The sequence below is a fragment of the Pituophis catenifer genome, unplaced genomic scaffold (genome assembly GCF_029215685.1).
Source record: "Pituophis catenifer annectens isolate HBS135680 unplaced genomic scaffold, rPitCat1.0.hap2 SCAF_2, whole genome shotgun sequence".
Lineage (NCBI taxonomy): Eukaryota > Metazoa > Chordata > Lepidosauria > Squamata > Colubridae > Pituophis > Pituophis catenifer.
In genome coordinates this window covers 154,580,517-154,597,790 of record NW_027256882.1, presented here as the reverse complement: position 1 = coordinate 154,597,790, position 17,274 = coordinate 154,580,517, and the positions used below count along the sequence as shown (strand labels likewise).

The window sequence follows — 17,274 nt, the reverse complement described above, 5'->3', positions numbered from 1 at the left end:
AGGATACTCTTTCGGGGCCCCAAGAAATGTAGAGCCAGAGAGAGCATAAAAACCCGAGGATTTACTGTATCTGCCCTTTTCTGTTCAGGAACTCAAGCCATGTGATCCTGTCCACCATTAAACCATCTTTCCAAGCAGTCTCCATGTCTCCAGTGTCTTTTCCCCCACTTGGAGCAGAACCTAGAAGGAGATTTCTTCCAACAGTATCAATTACAGTTTCTGGGTAGACTTCAAGGGCAATTCTAAGTGCATTGCAGTAATTAAATGTAGAAGTAATAAGGCCATGGAGATATTGTTGTCAAATCTTTTTGCCTAAAAACTGCACTAGGTATAACAAGACAAAGACATTCCACATCATAATTTCCATATGGATGCCTCCCAAGACTAGTAAGGAGGTCAGTCAACAACAATCTTGTTGCTACATAAACAGCACTTTTTTCTTGGGATTCTGTTTAACTTGTCTGTTTTATCCAATCCTTTACAGTCTCCAAGTATTGCTAAGAACCTCTATGACATTCACCTCTGAATACTTATACTGTATGTGTGAATGTGGAGAGAGACAGAGCCTAATCTATCTACTGGTATGTCAGCTACTACTAGAAACACGTACCAATAATGACCTTTTTTGGGCCAATGACAAAACCAGGAAGGTGGCTTCATTCTGACAGTTTAAAGTTTGACCTAGACACAGAAGAAGATGACATGTATACTTTGATATCGTTATTGTAACTGACCTATTTTACAAACATTTTGTGTTACAACGGATGGGCAGGCTCCATTATGGTTGTAACTCAAGGATTACCTGTACTCCAAAGTCTTCCTTTTTCTCTTTTTGAAAAAAATGGAGATGGGATGAAAGTATCCTAACAATAGATCAAGAATTGGTTCTTCAAGCATCACTTCAAGGCATCAGGTGCAATTTTACCCCGAAAGAGGAATTTACTTTTTCCAAAACCTACCCACTTCAGCCTCTTACCCCATTCTCCATTTTTTCCTCATGCTAATAAGAATATGGGCTATATCAGGGCTGTAAAACTCCATGGGCCGGATGCATCACACACTGGCCACACCCATACCCAGTTTAGCAAAGGAGAAAAAAGTCCCGATACATCACATGACGATGCCAGTTTGACACCCCTGGTCTATATCCTCAAGAGTCATCAAGATTGAAAGAATACTAGGTAAAATTAATGTGTGATAATTTGTATAACTGCAGACTAGTATAATCACAGATTATGATTACTGATAATGATTTCATGTATCGGGACATGTTTCTTATTCTAGATATTAATCAAAAACAACCTTTCAACAAAATGTGTATTAATGAATTTAAGATGTGACTGTTTTATATATTCTCTTTCATAAAAATGTATTTTGTTCTAATGAAAATGTTATACATATATTGCCAAGAAGGTCAAGCAGAACAATTAAGATCAAACTTTCACATATTTATAATTCTAGTTCAAACACTATATACACATACACACAGAAAGAGGTATTAAGCTGTATACTTTATGATCTAATGCAATGAGCTTCTGTCAATACTGTGATGTTATTAATTAAAGATCCACCACATACATGACTGTATACTGAGGGAAATTCATAGATCTGAAAGCTAATTTGCCATGGCCAAGTCCCAGGTAGAGCATCATGTCCACCTATAATCCGAGACTCAGTCACTATCTCAGTTTCAAGAGGTCTTTTTCCACATTCTAGAAATAAAAAAGTGATGCTGGTAAAATGCACACCTCATAAAACATATCCTGTGTTCAACAGCATCATTTGAATTTGAAGTATCATTTGAAGCTAACTAGCATTATTTTAAATATTCAGTTTCTTGTAGCACTTCTGTTATGAGACTAATTTCCACCATAGGTATCAGAAGTTGATCACCAATTATGCTCACTCGTGTCCTTGTAATCTCTCATCTGGACTAGTGCAGTGCAATCTACATGGGGTTGCCCTTGAAGAGCATTCAGAAGCTTCAACTAGTACAGCATGCAATTGCATGGGTATTAAAACGTGTCAGTTAGTTGTCACACATACCACTGCCTTGTGAGCTGGATTAGTTGCAAGTGTGTTTCTGGGTGCAATTCAAGGTATTGGCTATCATCTTTAAAGCCCTTCCTGACTGGGTGTGTGTGTTACCTTAGGAACCATCTTCTTCCAGTTGCTTCTACCTGTCCAGTTAAGCCAGGCAAGTTGTACATCCTGTCAGTCTTGGCAGCCAAGAAATGTCAGCTGGCAGAAACCATAGGCTCTTCCCTCTGGAATATTTTTCCTTTAGATATCAGGATAAGCCCAACCCCATTGGCCTTTGCAAGAATGTGAAGACTTGATTGTGTGTCTGGGCCTGGGGCTTTAAGTTTGTTAAGGGCTCTGTTTCCTGGCTGTATTAATATCCATCATAATTTTACTTGGTACCATATATATTTATTTTGTAATGCTTTAATAGTATTAAATTGTTTTTAAGCTTTATAAGGGGAGCTTACTAAGATTTATTTATTTATTTGGCTTAAATGCCACTGCAATTAATAGTAAGCACCTTGCATACCCACTTTTTTTAAAAAAAAATAAGGTTGAAAATAACCATTAGAGATAAATTAAAAAAGCAAACAGCTCACAAAATTTCCACCCCAAGGCCATTGGGAAAAAAACAATGGTTTTTCTTAATGGCTTTTCTAAAACTGGCAGAGTAGATAAAAAATGCCCTCCTCCAAAATCCCTGATGATCCCTGAGTGAAGGGTACTTGAGAACCCCTTTGGTATGTACTTATTCCTCCCAGACCTGTACCTAACTTCTCCCTGTGTTCTAAAAAAAAATCAAACTATTTTGTATGTAGCTGCACAGAAAGTTTTTGGGGATAATTTTCCTGCCATGCATGCTTCACTTGCAGAGATTCTTCTTCAGACACAATGTATGTTCCTATTTGTAAAGCAAGCTGCCATGTTTATGAATGCCATGTCTTTGAATGCTAAGTGACATTACAACAGTTCATGATGCATGATAACAGATGTCCTAAGAAACATCTGAGTTTGTTTTAGGACCAAAATGCCATCACATGCTGTGGTTAGTGCTGCTTGCCAGGCAGTAAGATGCTCCCACCAATAGAGATTCTTGAGATAAATTTGCCTCATTCTCCAAAGAAATCACAGGGAGGACTCTGTAGAACCATACTCAGCCCCTTCGCCTGGTTGCATTTGCAATCTTCTCCCCAATGAAGAACTGTGTGACTGAGAAAAACTTTGCTGCCCACTACCTAATGCTAACCATCTTGGGCATTGTGGTGGCACTTAAAATATTTGGGATTTTACCTAGAAAAGGTTTGGGGGCTTCCAATGGTAAGAAACATCCAACGCCCAGTGAACTGAAGGGGCAAAACCAAGTTGGCAATTGATAAGGTTCAAGCAGAGCCCAGCTTTGGGCTGGGCTTTAATAAATAGCCCAAGGACCCCCCCCAAAAGAAAAGGCCACGACAAGGTTGCAACGCAACATGGCTGGCAGAGGAGACAAAATTGAGGGGGGGGGACATCTTTTTCACATCTCTTTCACCAGAATGTGGTTGTCACATAGTGTGGGAATAAGTGGTGGTGGGCATCCTTTACGGCCACTGATCATCTGCCTCGTAACTTCTTTTCACTCTTGTGGATGGTGCAATGTTGCCTGGTGAACTCGGAAGGAACTTTGCCAAGGATAAAGCTGGACAAAGACATCACATTGGAGATTTTTTTCCTCATTTTGGTGATAGGCAATATACATCATTTACAGCTTTCATGAATAGGATTGTGCCTTTACTTTCATTAGCACTTTTGTTTTGCGCACACTGATAGAACTATGAATCTGGGCCACAAAAATTTGGAATACAGTACTAAACAGTGGCAAAATGTTAGAAGTTTCCAATTTTTGCTGTTGTCAATTAGTCACCCTGAATTTTGCCACCCAGATCTAACCAATTTTACTGTTTTTCCTTCATTATATTGTAACTACCTTTGCCACTAGTTTTCTTCCTAATGGCCATCATTTTATATACCCCCTTCATACAGGAAAACAAACTGTAATTACAACAGTAGTATATCCAATTGTAAAGGAAAACTTGATCCGAGTTTTGCTTCTGCCTAACTGTTATGCCTAAATAGACAGACAGACAGACAGGTGGAGGAACGGATGTATGGACAATTTCTTAGGTCTTTTGTCATCAGTACATAAAATTGATTTTGGAAATGCAGTTATATCACTGTGCTCTTTATGGTTCTCAAAGGTTTTTTTTTTAAAGAAAGAGTTCTCTCTTGGCTTAACATGCTACTATAAATCAGTATTTTTGAACTTTATTATAACATTATATCCCCACTTATAGTTTATTACCAATATAGGTCATGTGCAAAATCTTATTACTTCAATTTACAAGTTTTACTAATGAAGTAGTCCTAATGAACTGCTGCTTAAGAGGCAGAAATTCATGCTGTACAATTTATTAATTGAGAAGAGCTATCAATAATTTTCAATTTTCTGATATTTAAAATTTGTGGCTTTTTTAAAAAAATATTATTTTTTTAATACCAGCCAAATCCTTATATGATAGTTACTTAGTTGAGAATGAAAGTAAAATAATATACTGGAATTTCAAGCATACAATCTGTATTCAATTGCAATACATTTTATTATTTTTATAATGACAGTGAATACATGGCAACATTAGGCACTTGTCATATGCATTTCTTTTGCATTTATGTGGAATAAGATAATTTTACAAATTATTAGTTCCATCCTGGAGGGAAAAGTTTTCACTAGAGAGATCAGTTTTATTGAAATAGTAAAATATTCTTATATTTTAATCCATTTTATAGTCAAAATGAAATTCATAGCTTTTTCCCTGCAATGCCTCCTCTGCCCTGTCCTCTCGCGGCTATATATAACTGATTAAAAAATTTTGTTATCTTTTTAAAATAACAGTTTAAATACATATTTTCAATTTATTTAGGCTACATTGGTGAAATATTACAAAATGTATGTTAAACGTAATATATTCATTTTCATATTCATCAATATAAATATATTATGTTAAACGTAATATATTCATATTGTCAAATGTTAAAAAAATTGCTCTATACATGTTTATAAGAGGAAGCAATATTTAAAAGACCATCTGATATAATGATCTTATATATAATTTTTCATAGATAAATATGGAATGTTATCCATCTTATTATTGACAATATTAGAATATGATGAATGTTCATAGTAGTAGTTCTGCTTTGTAAAAGAGTGTTCAACCAATTCCTGTAATTAGTTAGACGTACATAGATCCCTGGATTTTGTGGTCGGCCACAACCTCGGCCAAAGCTGGTTATTCCTACCAGATAATATTGTGTGACATCTTGGATATTATTACACATCAATGGTCCACCACTGTCTCCCTAAAAAATGAAGGAATTCATTTGAATGTTGCTTAGAATACACTTACATTTTAAGATTCTGATGGCCTATTTGGACATGAATTGTTAAAATATTTTTTCTAAGAAAATATGGAATGTTTGAATTAGGCAATCTTGTGAGTCATTTAGAGAGCAGTGTTACAAAACCACTTAGCACTCAGCCCATTTAATTCAATGGGGCTTCCTTTTGGGTAAGTGGTGCAAGATTGCTAAATCACTAAATTTAAATTATTAACATTACTAAATGTCTTCATTGATATTTTGAGCATTCCAGCTCCAGTATAAATATGCTTAATTTAAAAGTCAAGATACACAGCTAGAAATACATAAGAGTATTCATCCTCTGCTAAGTTTTATGATTACTACATATGCAATGTTGAAATGAACCACTTTCAACCTCTATTTCAAAATTGTTTTGTATGGACACAAAGTGGTTGAAATATTCTAAGCAAAGTAAAAAATATTACTTGAACTAAATTTTGATGCCTGTTTTCCCACAGAAAGTGTCAACTAATTTTATTTCCTAGATTTGTAAATTTGCTTGCCTAATCAAATAGTACCAATCAGGATTTTATGGCAAAAGAATTAAAAATGAAATTATTTCAATTTTACCTGACAACTATCCACAGCTCCACTTTCAGAGCCAGCACAAAACATATTCGTTGTTACAGCTCCACCATACCAATCATATCTGTTACAGATACTTTGTGGAATAATATCAACCTTTGCTTCTTGTAATATATATTTTTTTTCACCTTTAATGAAAAAATAAAAAGTAATGCTACAAGTATACTTATACTTTTTAAAAAGAAGTATAACTCAATAAGCAAAACTGCTGCCTCCTGACAGCTATTTACTTTCTGAATAGCAGCCATGTTTTTAAAGACAAAAATGAATTTTGTTTTAAAGATTTATCCACAATGATGTATATGCATTTGGGAGGGAAGGCATATATTTTTATACAATGTGTCATTATAGAAATTAGTAAGAGTTTTTATTTCATTGAGAACTACATGATTGATGTGAAGTAAATATATGGTACTCTGCTAATATACAGTATTATGACCTGCAGTCACAATAAATCTATTTATTTATTAATCCTATGCAAAGGAGTTGTGGATTTTTTTCATGAGTGAATTTTTGAAGCAAAATACTACTTTACTCTTATTACGTCAGAATGGAGAAATGTGCACACTATTTACAACAGAGGTTAGAATATCAAGATCAGAAGTTTCCAGAGTGATTGGTAGAATGTCAGCACATATCTGGCAAGGTTGAAAAAGTTCATGAAACAGGATGTGTGGGGAGCGGAATATTTTAATTGAAAGCACGTGATGATAAAGATGATTGTTTTGTCCTCTGTTATGTGAACTTAAACTATATGCAGTTTTTTCTGTGACAAGGTTTACATGATTTTGTCAAAATCCTTTTCTCTCATAACAATGGCAGACAATTTTATCTATATGGATGCAATTACTGTAAACCAACACATTGTTCTTTGTCCTTGCTTTGAACTGATTTTCCTTCTCCAATAGTGATTATTTCTTGATTCCTGTTCTTATTTGAGGCATGAAAATACCAATAGCAATAGCAGCAATAGCACTTAGACTTGTATAACCTCTTCATAGTGTTTTGCAGCCCTCAAAGCGGTTTACAGAGCCAGCATATTGCCCCCAACAATCTGGGTCCTCATTTTTACCGACCTCAGAAGGATGGAAGGCTGAGTCAACCTTGAGCCTGATGAGATTCGATCTGCCAAACTGCTGGCAGCCAGTGATCAGTGGAAGTAGTCTGCAGTACTTCATTCTAACCACTGCACCACCAAAGTACAACTCCTCAGTCAAAATATTTTGCTTAAGAGCAAGAAAAATATACACTTTCATTTTTCAAAAAAATCAGCATTGTTTATTGCTTATTATCATGAAAACAGGAGCAATGCTTATTGAAATTGTAGAAACTGAAGAGATAGCTGCATGTAATGCTCAGTAATTGATGGAACAAAAGCAATATAAGCACAAATTGTTGAATGCAAACACACATACATTCCCCCCCTTCCCCGCCCCCAATTGCCTGTGTATCATAAAGGTCACCACAGGCTTTTTTCCACCTATTGGGATAAATGGAAGTAACGTAGAAAGATTTTATGAGTTCAGTAAAATTACGACTGCACTCAACATTAAATTTACAGGGAAATTAAAACAGTTACCTTTCTCATGTGCACTTCCCCATCCTGTTATATAACATAGAGTACCATTACCTAGAAAAAGAGGACTTGGAGGTAAGCAGATAGGCTGGATATAATCATTAAATGTGATAGGATTTTGTAATTTGAATAATGCAATATCATTGTCATACGTTTCCCGCTTGAAACGAGAATGGATTATAATTGCTTTGATTTGTCTCGCTCTAGTGTAATACTGATGATGATAAAGATGATTTAAGCCAAATACAGCTCTCCAAAACTCTGGACTCCTAGGAGAGGGAGAAATGATATACGGTATTGAGGATAATATTTATTATAGAATTATGACCAGTACTATTTAAGAATTGTCATGGCATCTGTTCTGGGCAAAACTACTAAGCTTCTTACCAGACCAAAATCAGAATCAGTAATCCTATGTAGAACCAGAACTTTGATTATTGATAGAAAACCTGCCTTTACTATATATATCTAGTAGAAGATTTAGTCATAAGTGCAATCTGGTTTCAAATAAGACAAATACAATCAGATCATGATTGGTAGGGTTAAACTATCAGATCCAGTCTGTGCAAATCTGATCAGAAGTTTTTCTAGAATACCTTTATATTTCCTATGCTTGTCTGGATTTCTGCAGTGTTGACCAAGTATCCCCAATATAAATTAATTATATTAAAACAACTTTCCCAAAAGCGTTTAAAAATGATCAGAAGAGGTCTTGGAATTGGACCTCAGTAATTCTACTCAAAACACTTGACAGTACAAAATTTTCTTTAAATCTGTTGGTGATTTATCAAAAACTGGCTGATAATAATAATGCTACATTCTTAAATTTGCACTAAAAAGTACATATGAGGTATCCTCAGATTGGTAGATAGTAATGTCTCTACTAGTAATGATAATTAATTAAACATTTTGGTTGAAGGTTTTGATGAATTTGGAAAAATACCACCATATTTTATCATTCTCTTGCCCAATTCCCCCAACCTTTATTAAATTGTACAAGATAGAAATGCTATTGTATTAACTCTCAGATTTTGTGTACCCAATCACAGGAAAACTACATTTTATTTTTCAATTCACAATTCAGGTAGTTCTCACTTAACAACAACTGAACTCAGAATTCTGTTCATAAGTCATTGCGATCATTAAGTGGGTCACCATGTAACTGATTCAGTTTTACAATCACTTTTATGATGGTTGTCAGTCATGCAGTCATTAAGAGAATTATGTGGTCATTTAGTGAATCATGTCATTAAGCAAGCCCATTCTCTCTCTCTCTCTCTCTTTTTTTTGCTGAAAACTAATTAAAAATGAAAGAAATCAGCCAAAAAAAAAAAAAAAAAAGGATTTGAGGGAGATAAGGGCTTTCTCCATTGCTACTGTCAGACCACTTGCTGGTGAGCTTCCAATTCTCTGGTTCAGACAAATATTCCTTTCTCTTAGCTACTAATTTGTGGAATATTTTTGGTTGGCTGATTTCTCCTTTAAAGATAACATACGCCCAGCTAGCTTTGACTTACCTTGAAATGTAAGCAATTTAGGAAATCTCAAGCCTGTAGGTCACACTGACAAGCCATCCCCCCAAAAAAAATCTCAAAAAAAGGACAAAACTAGTTCTATGTTATTGCCAAGAATATTATCTGGATTTATAATTACCTGTAATTATAAAAGGTCACACTCAGCTTGAGGTACACTTAATCATTTTCTCTTTCCAATATCCATTTTCTCTTTAAATATCATATATTGGTTGCCAAATTTCCTTTTCCAAAGTTTTATAGATGCTGCCAATTCCAAAATGAAAATCTGCCTCATTATCTGCTTTACTGTCTATTATAGACACCTATAATGTCTATCCTTAGTAAAGCTGCTAGGTCCTTAATGAGCCTAATGAGCACTTAGTGGCATTTTTGCTATTAGATTGCTAACCTCCAGTGCATGGTTTCTTTTATGATAACCTTGATAGGAAGGACCAATGAAAGACATGGCAACTAATGGATTTGATCATTTTATGGGACTGCCACACTGAAGACATCTCTGCAAAAAGCAGAGCTGACAATTGCAGCGGAATAAAGAGTCAGCAAGTAGACTGCAATAACTCCTCTGGACAAGGAGATCACCCATAAGTGCTCCAGTCAGCTGCTTCTTGCAGGACGATCACAAGATAGCAATCTCTAGTGGGTTTAGAGCTCTGAGAGACCAGTGAATAACCATCTTGTTCAAACATGTTGGCACCTTTGAAATGATACCAACTTTACCTATTTCCTTTTCTATTCACTTTCAGAAATTGCTTGTTAGTGGTTTTTCAGCTGTTAGGAATATTAATAAGTTTTCTAGCACTTGGGAGAGTTTTCTTCAATCCTTAACAAAGGAAGTTTTAACTACAAGTTTATTAACTTAATTTTTTTCCAATAAGCAACAGGCTGATTAAAACTTTGCTTTTAAAAAGGTACAATTGGACTAAGGGGCCAGATAAATTTGAAATAAAATCTGTGCGTTAATTTTAAATAATTTTAAATTCTTTCTTTTTCATGGAAAAATGCCTATTATTTTTTGTAAAAAAAAATAAGATTTAAAAATTGGAAACTAAAGGGAACTAAAAATTACAATTAAAGGAAAAGAATATTCAATTTTGATTTACAATGAAGCAACATTGGACATATTGAAAAATATTTTTGATCAATGGGCCCAGAAGTTAATTTTAAGTGTCTGCCTCTATAGATAGATAAAAAGATCCTATTGAAGACGAGCAAGTATTATCTGACATGATTGAGACAGATGTGAAAATAGAATTAACAGACTATGAGAATGACATAGAAGATTTTACATTGGATATACAAAAGAAGCTGGTTTATATATTAATAATTAAAAGGGATATTTACAATCCCTTTTTATTGTAAATAAAAGGGATATTTATAAAAAAACAAACAAAGAGAGCGACCGGAATAATTTCCTATATGGGATTTACAAAAGAGGCTTATCGAAGGTTTGAAGAATTTTATGAGAAGGGACAAAGAAGAAATTAAAAGAAATCAAGTTCTACATTAGTTGGAGGAGCTAAAAATTAAGACTTCCTTAGTAAAAGTGAGGAAGAAGTAAAAGAAAGTTGGTTTATTTGACTAAGTTTAAAATATATGTTTTTATGATATGTATGTTGTTTATCATATGAACATATGATAGATATGTTATTTCTGATAACTCTTGATGGACTTTTGCTGACATTAGAATTGAAATGACTTGAGATGACAAGGTTGTAAGGATTTAGTTAAGTTAAGAGATGGGATATGGAAAGAAGAGATCATTTATTGTATTTTAAGAGAAGATGCTAAGTTATAAATATTGTTTATAATTGTGAGGAAGCTGAAATCATTATATATTTCTTTTTTTTCACAATATTATTTTTTCTTCGCTTTCTAATGTCTTTCAATTTTTTTCTGTACCTTCTACTCTTTCTTTTTAATCTTCTACTTTTTTGGTTTGCATTAGTTTTATTTTAATTATAAATTTTAATAAAATTACTGTATAAATCATTTTATACAATAATTTTATACAATAGATATTTTCTGTTAACTTGTGAAGCTTAATTTGGTTTTGGTTTTGAGTGTTGCTTCATATAAATCTTGTGAATGGTAATGATCTATGGTAAGGGACATACCTAAAAATCTGATTTGATTGGCATGGAATTTATTTTTTAAAACATATTTCCATGACCTTAAATAAATAAATGTGAGAAAATAAGCTACCTTTCTAAGTTATAAAGTCAAAGGTTGCCTATATACACAAGTTCATCATTGTTTTCTGCACAACCAATCCTGTTAAGTTGTTAATTTAGTATACTTTACTAGGTGGAATATTTCATCTTGCCCCAAATAAAACTGTACATTTCTAATAGTATTTTTCTTGCTTGATAAATCAATTCAGGAGGAAAAATATTCATAAAAATGTACAAATATTTTCAAATCAAACAATTTTACCTCACTTTTTTAAAATCTAAAATTAACTGAAAATTTTTAAAATTAAAAGATACATACTTCCATTTTCTAATGCAGTGTGCTGCTGTCAGCAATGAGTTGTTAGTAATTACTACTCCACCACAAATATGATGGTATCCTACACCAAAGTGGTAAACTTGAAGACTAACTTGCCATGGCCATGCTCCAAGTGGAGCATCATGTCCTCCTACAATCCGATTGCCTGATGCCGTCTCATCCATAGCAGGCCTTGTTCCACATTCTAGAAAACAAAGCACAAATACTAATTAAATGTAATATTTGTAAGTAGTCCATAAAATACACTGCAGTTAGCATTAAAACAGAAGCAACTTCAAATTAGAATATAATTTGAGAGTCCATAGTCTTCTTGTATATTATTTCTAAACACTGACCATGCAGAATTTATTAATTTAGAATTTTTTCAGCCTTCCTTCCTTCCTCCCTCCCTCTAATATTTTGTCTAGTAAAGATAATTTTGTGATACTTTATAATGCTGCTCTAATATAATTAGTGTTAATATGGGTTGCTTTGATTTTGTCATGCATGGCCATCTTTATATTTGTCTAAAACCAACTCTTCTTTCAAGTTCCTTCTCTTTGTTAAATTTGCAACAATTATGAACACATGAATGTCTAATTTTCTTAGAATAGAGCTTAGAGCATTCTATAGGGGATATTCTCCATTTTGTTCTGGAGGCAGGACTGGAAAAAATTCTATAGTTCCTTTGTATGAGAAGAAATATTTCTTATCTCTGTTCTGACTTTGTCTTATTCTGGAGTTTACTGGCTCTACTAGAAATTCCTTCAATTTTAACAGACCTCCATTTCAATTTTTTTCTTTTTTTTCCCCTTTCCTTTTCCTTTACCTTATCTCCCACAAATTCACTAAAACTTCCTACATAGCTATGACATTAATGGACACTAATTTGCTACCCATCAATATGTCAGAGTCACTCTCCCAACAGTTGGGGCTGAGCAATGGGTCTAACCTCTAGTGATTCATCAGTGTGCTTCCTTATTTCCCTATGTATTTACCTAGAGAAACTGATCAATGCTGCAGCTGCTGAGTTGCAAATTACTACCCATGTAAACTTCACAGCCACAAAATCTCTCTGAAGGAGATGGATGATTTCGAAATTTAATAAATAAATACAAAATAAATGAAAGGGAAAGCCCAACAATCTAGTTACTAAAGAAGACAGAAACTGATGGCATAAGCACCCAATCTTTTAACCCAATCCCTCTCACTACTCTTCACTAAAAAAAATTAACAATCTCCAGTCTCAATTGGTTCCATCAGGTAATTCCTTCCAAAAGGGATGGGATTCAAGTTGAGCAATAGTCTACATGGTCAGGCCACAATGAATAATCATGAGGACCAGAATAGTATTGGACTCCTCCTCTGCCAGTGAAAACCAGAACTCCGTTTTCACTGGCAGAGGCACCGCAGGCCGGTCCTTCGCTGTTTCCAGGGTGGCCCCGTGGTCCAGATCTAAGCACCCCGCAGGCCGGATCTGGCCCCCCGGGCCTTGAGTTTGACACCCCTGCAGTAGACTTAGCACCAATGGCCTCTGTGACTACCTCAGTCAAAGTATAAATAATGCAGCAAAAATGTTCTAACTATTAATCTGGGCAGTGTCCAGTAGTATGCTGGACCATGTGTCTGAGATAAGTGTGACTGATGAACTGCAACACAGATTTTAAACTCAAGCTGATTCCAATACAATAGAAGTAATGAGTGGAACCTGTCAAAGACAGATCCAACCTAGAAGAAGAAATTTTCTGATAATGAGAGGAATTAATCAGTGGAATAGTTTGCCTCCTGGAGTTGTGGATGCTTTTTCACTGAAGATTTTCAAGAACAGATCAGACAACCATTTGATTGATAAGGCTTGTGCCTTCAGCTGGGGGTTGAACTAGAAGACTCCAAGGTTACTTCCAGCTTTCTGATTCTATGAAGGTCCAACTTAAGTTAAAAAAGAAAGCCAGCCATTATATATTCCTGAACATATATCCACCATTTTCAATAAGAACACCGGAAATCCTGAATCTCATTGAAAGGAAATGAGAGGAATTGAGGAATAAATTTAAGGAGGTATTCAAATCAAATCAAATCAAATTTACTTTATTTGATTTGATTTGAGGAGGCATTAAGGATGAAAGTGAAAAGAGACATCCAAAGATGAAAAAAACTTCTTTGTTCAAATGTAAGCTATTAATGCACTGAGATTTGTGAAGTCCCAATGGATCTTATGCAACTTAAAAATTGCAACATTTGATTCCATAGTTATTACTTAAGGAATAAAACTATTAAAACTGCTATGTTAAATGTATAAAACTCTTACATTCCAAAAGCCATGGACGATTGATCAACTACACTAACGTAGCTAAAAGTTGTAAGTGCATTGATAAAAATGTTGGTGGTTGCATTGAGCTAGAATGCAAACAACTGTATTAGAAAAGAAGAACATTAGATACATGTACTGATGGGCTGTCTGCTAAAATAAAGCCAGGTCATGGCACACATTTGAAAATAAATCAAGAAGCCTGTAATTGTGGAGTCTGTCTGGCAAGAACAAAGAATGCTTATCCACAGGAAATATGCATGTGTAAAGCTTGTAACAATTCTGGGTAGTTAGAAAGCTGCTAAAAGTAACAAAGTTAGGCAACTTGCAGACTTCAACTAAAAGTTAGGAATAGAGATGGCTTGTAGCAAATAAAATGGGTATTAGATAACTCCTGGGACATTCTGTTAGGAATAGGGACAGCTAGAGACCAATAGAACAAATTATAGAATTATTACTAAAATGTTTATTAGATGATAACTCTTATTATCCCGCCTTGTACCGCTGCCTTCTTTAGTTAAAATGTATACAGCTTTCTTAATCCTTTGTTCTTGGCTCTCTTGGCATTTAGACCAGAAGCCCTTTTCCTTGGGGTACCCCAATAAAAAGCAATCAAAACCTGTACCTTGTATCTGGCGTCCTTCATTGGCCTCGGCACTCAGACCCAAATTGGGGACAACAATCAAAAGCAAAAGTATATATTCAAGATGTGCTGAAGGAAAAGTAACTACAGGTAATCCTCGATTTATGACCACAATCGAGCCCCAAATTTCTGTTGCTAAGTAAAACATTTGTTAAGTGAATTTTGCCCCATTTTACATCCTTCCTTGCCACAGTTAGGTGAATCAATGCAGTTATTAAGTTAGTAACACAGTAATTAAGTGAATCTGGCTTCCCCATTGGCTTTGCTTGTAAGAAGGTCGCAAAAGGTGATTACATGATGCTGGGAAACTACAACCATCATAAATATGAATCTATTGCCAAATGTCCAAATTTTGATCATGTGACCATGGCAATGCTGCAACAGTCATAAGTGTGAAAAACAGTCATAAATCAATTTCTTCAGTGCCGTTCTAACTTTGAACAGTCACCAAATGAACTATGGTAAGGTGAGGACTACCTATAAAAGCCTAACAGTATACAAAAATATACAATATCACTGAAGAAACAAAAGGCAGATGCTTAGGATGTGAATTTGCAAATACAAACAGCTGTCATGGAGCCAAAACATAAGCATCTGACAACTAAGCTGCTTCAATGCAATCAAATTTCAGAAAGACTAATCTCAGGGTACTTATATGGTTTAATAAAAATAATATTCTTGACGTCAAATGAGACCTCCTGAACCAAAATAAGACAATTAAGCAACAGATCCATCAGATCAATAAGGGTTTCCAAATGCACAACCTATGATTCATTCTATAATTTCAAAAGTAGAAACCAATAGAATTTTAAAGGGAATTCAGATCCAGGATGGGCAACTTAGCCTAACAGAGAAACTGCTACATTTGTTGGCATCAAAAAGAAAAAAAACCCTCTTCCAATTTGTTCTCAATGAATTTTTCCTGATGCTACAACATCCAAACTCCGTACATATTATACTGAAGGACAAAAAAAAACTTATACAAATATAGAAACCGACTGAAGCAGTTTCCACCACAGAGATTGTTGCTTCCGCCCAGGTTTTGAATAACACTGTAATCTAAACTGAACTGCCCAATATGCTAGGAAGTTTCTCGCCAGAACAGCAGGAAAGAGATTTCAGACTAAAGATATTCTGGATCGAGTCCCAAAGGTGCTTTTTCAGGAGGCAACAGGATAGTGAAGAATGGAAACACTTCTCTTCCATGAAACTTCTTCAGCTCTGACAGGATAGTGGGGAATGTAAAGATTTATATTTCTTGCAGACAGCTGGTAATTTGCATCTTTTTAGAGGGTCCTTGAAACAATGTGTGTCTTCAGGATCACCTGAGTAGTGCTCCTGGTTCCTTTGCTCTGCAAGTTTTCTCTGGAAATCCATTCCTACTCCCACACCATTCAAAGGGTATCCATCCCAAATTATATAGGTAAAAGTCCTTCCATTCCCCACTATCCTGTCAGAGCTGAAGAAGCTTTTTGCATGAGAAGCAAAACGTCTTCAAAGAAAAAACAGGAAAGCCCAGTTGCTGCCTGAAAAAGCACCTTTGGGACAACCATGACCTGGATGTCTGAGAATCTCTACAGACTTTTAGGACCGAGTCCTATCTCGATAGCTAAGGAAGCGGTAGATCTGCCATGCTGTTAAACTGGAGGTAAATCCCGATAACTCCAATTCTCACGGATGTCCGTTTCTCTGTATTTGGAACCAGTACTTTCTACGGAGAAAAACCATTGCATCCAATGCCTTATGGCGTTTTGGACGGCCCTACTGAAAGTCCCGTACAACTGTATTTTTTTTTTTTTTGCAGATAATACTTCAAATGAACCAGCCGGCTATTTGGGTTTGCCAGTTAGAGATGCCGCAAAGTAAGAGCCGGGAGCGGACCGCGAGCGCTTTGCGCCTATACACCTTCCTGGGTACGAAGGCCTGCGGGCGTCGTACCCAGGCCTCGCCCCGTAATACCACGAGCCGGGCCTGCCTAGGCTAAGCGCCCGCCCAACCCACTACCGAAGGCGGGAGAAGGTCGCCTCACCGTTTCCATCCTTCGCAAAGGAAGAGCAGAACAACGCCAGGGGAAAAAGGGAAACGACCGCGAGTAGAGAACTCCGGTTAATCATCCTCTCAAGGAAGAAAACGTTCGCCGTCCGCAGCGGAGGAGGCTGGAAGGAGCCGGCGGGGCGGTTGAACCAGGCCTAGGGAAGTGGTTCGTGCGCCCTCCCGCAGCAGCTTCTTGGAACTCGGCCTCCGCCGACACGTGAAATGTCCGAGTTGTGGACCGAGGGAAGAGAAAGGGAGAGAGGTTTTAATCCGCTTCCCTGCGGTTATTTACCAATTGCCAGGATGCGATTCTAATCCCCGTGAAGTAATCGATTTATACGCCGTTTATCTTCCTGTATCTTTTTAACACGCATGAAATTGGTGAAATAGGACTTATTGAATGGAATGGACAAAGAAACAGACGACGAAGGAGACCGAGTTATAGGGGTCCATGATAGACTTTTAATCTTTGCCTGTCTGAAGCCCATTAGCTGCCATTAAGTATAGGCAACTCTGAGTCACACTAGTGGTCTGCTTCATGTAAGAGGATTTCTATATTATGAAGGAAAAGGAAGCATGACGGATAGCTTTATGCATATATAAGAAAGGTAAACAAATAAATGTATTTATA

General features: G+C 35.8%; 1 protein-coding gene across 1 annotated transcript; it reads right to left on the bottom strand.

Moving 5' to 3' along the window:
- Nucleotides 1-5,172: 5,172 nt before the first annotated feature.
- LOC139310268 (transmembrane protease serine 12-like) lies at nt 5,173-16,803 on the bottom strand. Its single transcript, XM_070934430.1, has 5 exons — nt 16,639-16,803; nt 11,776-11,863; nt 7,640-7,905; nt 6,046-6,188; nt 5,173-5,415 (listed from the first exon to the last, which is right to left on the bottom strand). The coding sequence occupies exons 1-5, from the start codon at nt 16,721-16,723 to the stop codon at nt 5,173-5,175; spliced, it is 825 nt and encodes a 274-aa protein (XP_070790531.1). The 5' UTR covers nt 16,724-16,803.
- Between the last annotated feature and the right edge of the window lie 471 nt (nt 16,804-17,274).

Excerpts from the sequence above, each read along its gene's own strand:
- LOC139310268 (XM_070934430.1), bottom strand. The coding sequence starts at position 16,723 with ATGATTAACCGGAGTTCTCTACTCGCGGTCGTTTCCCTTTTTCCCCTG. Across the intron at positions 7,906-11,775 it reads CCACTTGGAGCATGGCCATG|GAGTCCAGAGTTTTGGAGAG; the intron begins GCAAGTTAGTCT and ends TCCCTCTCCTAG. Across the intron at positions 6,189-7,639 it reads GGGAAGTGCACATGAGAAAG|GTGAAAAAAAATATATATTA; the intron begins GTAACTGTTTTA and ends TTTTCATTAAAG.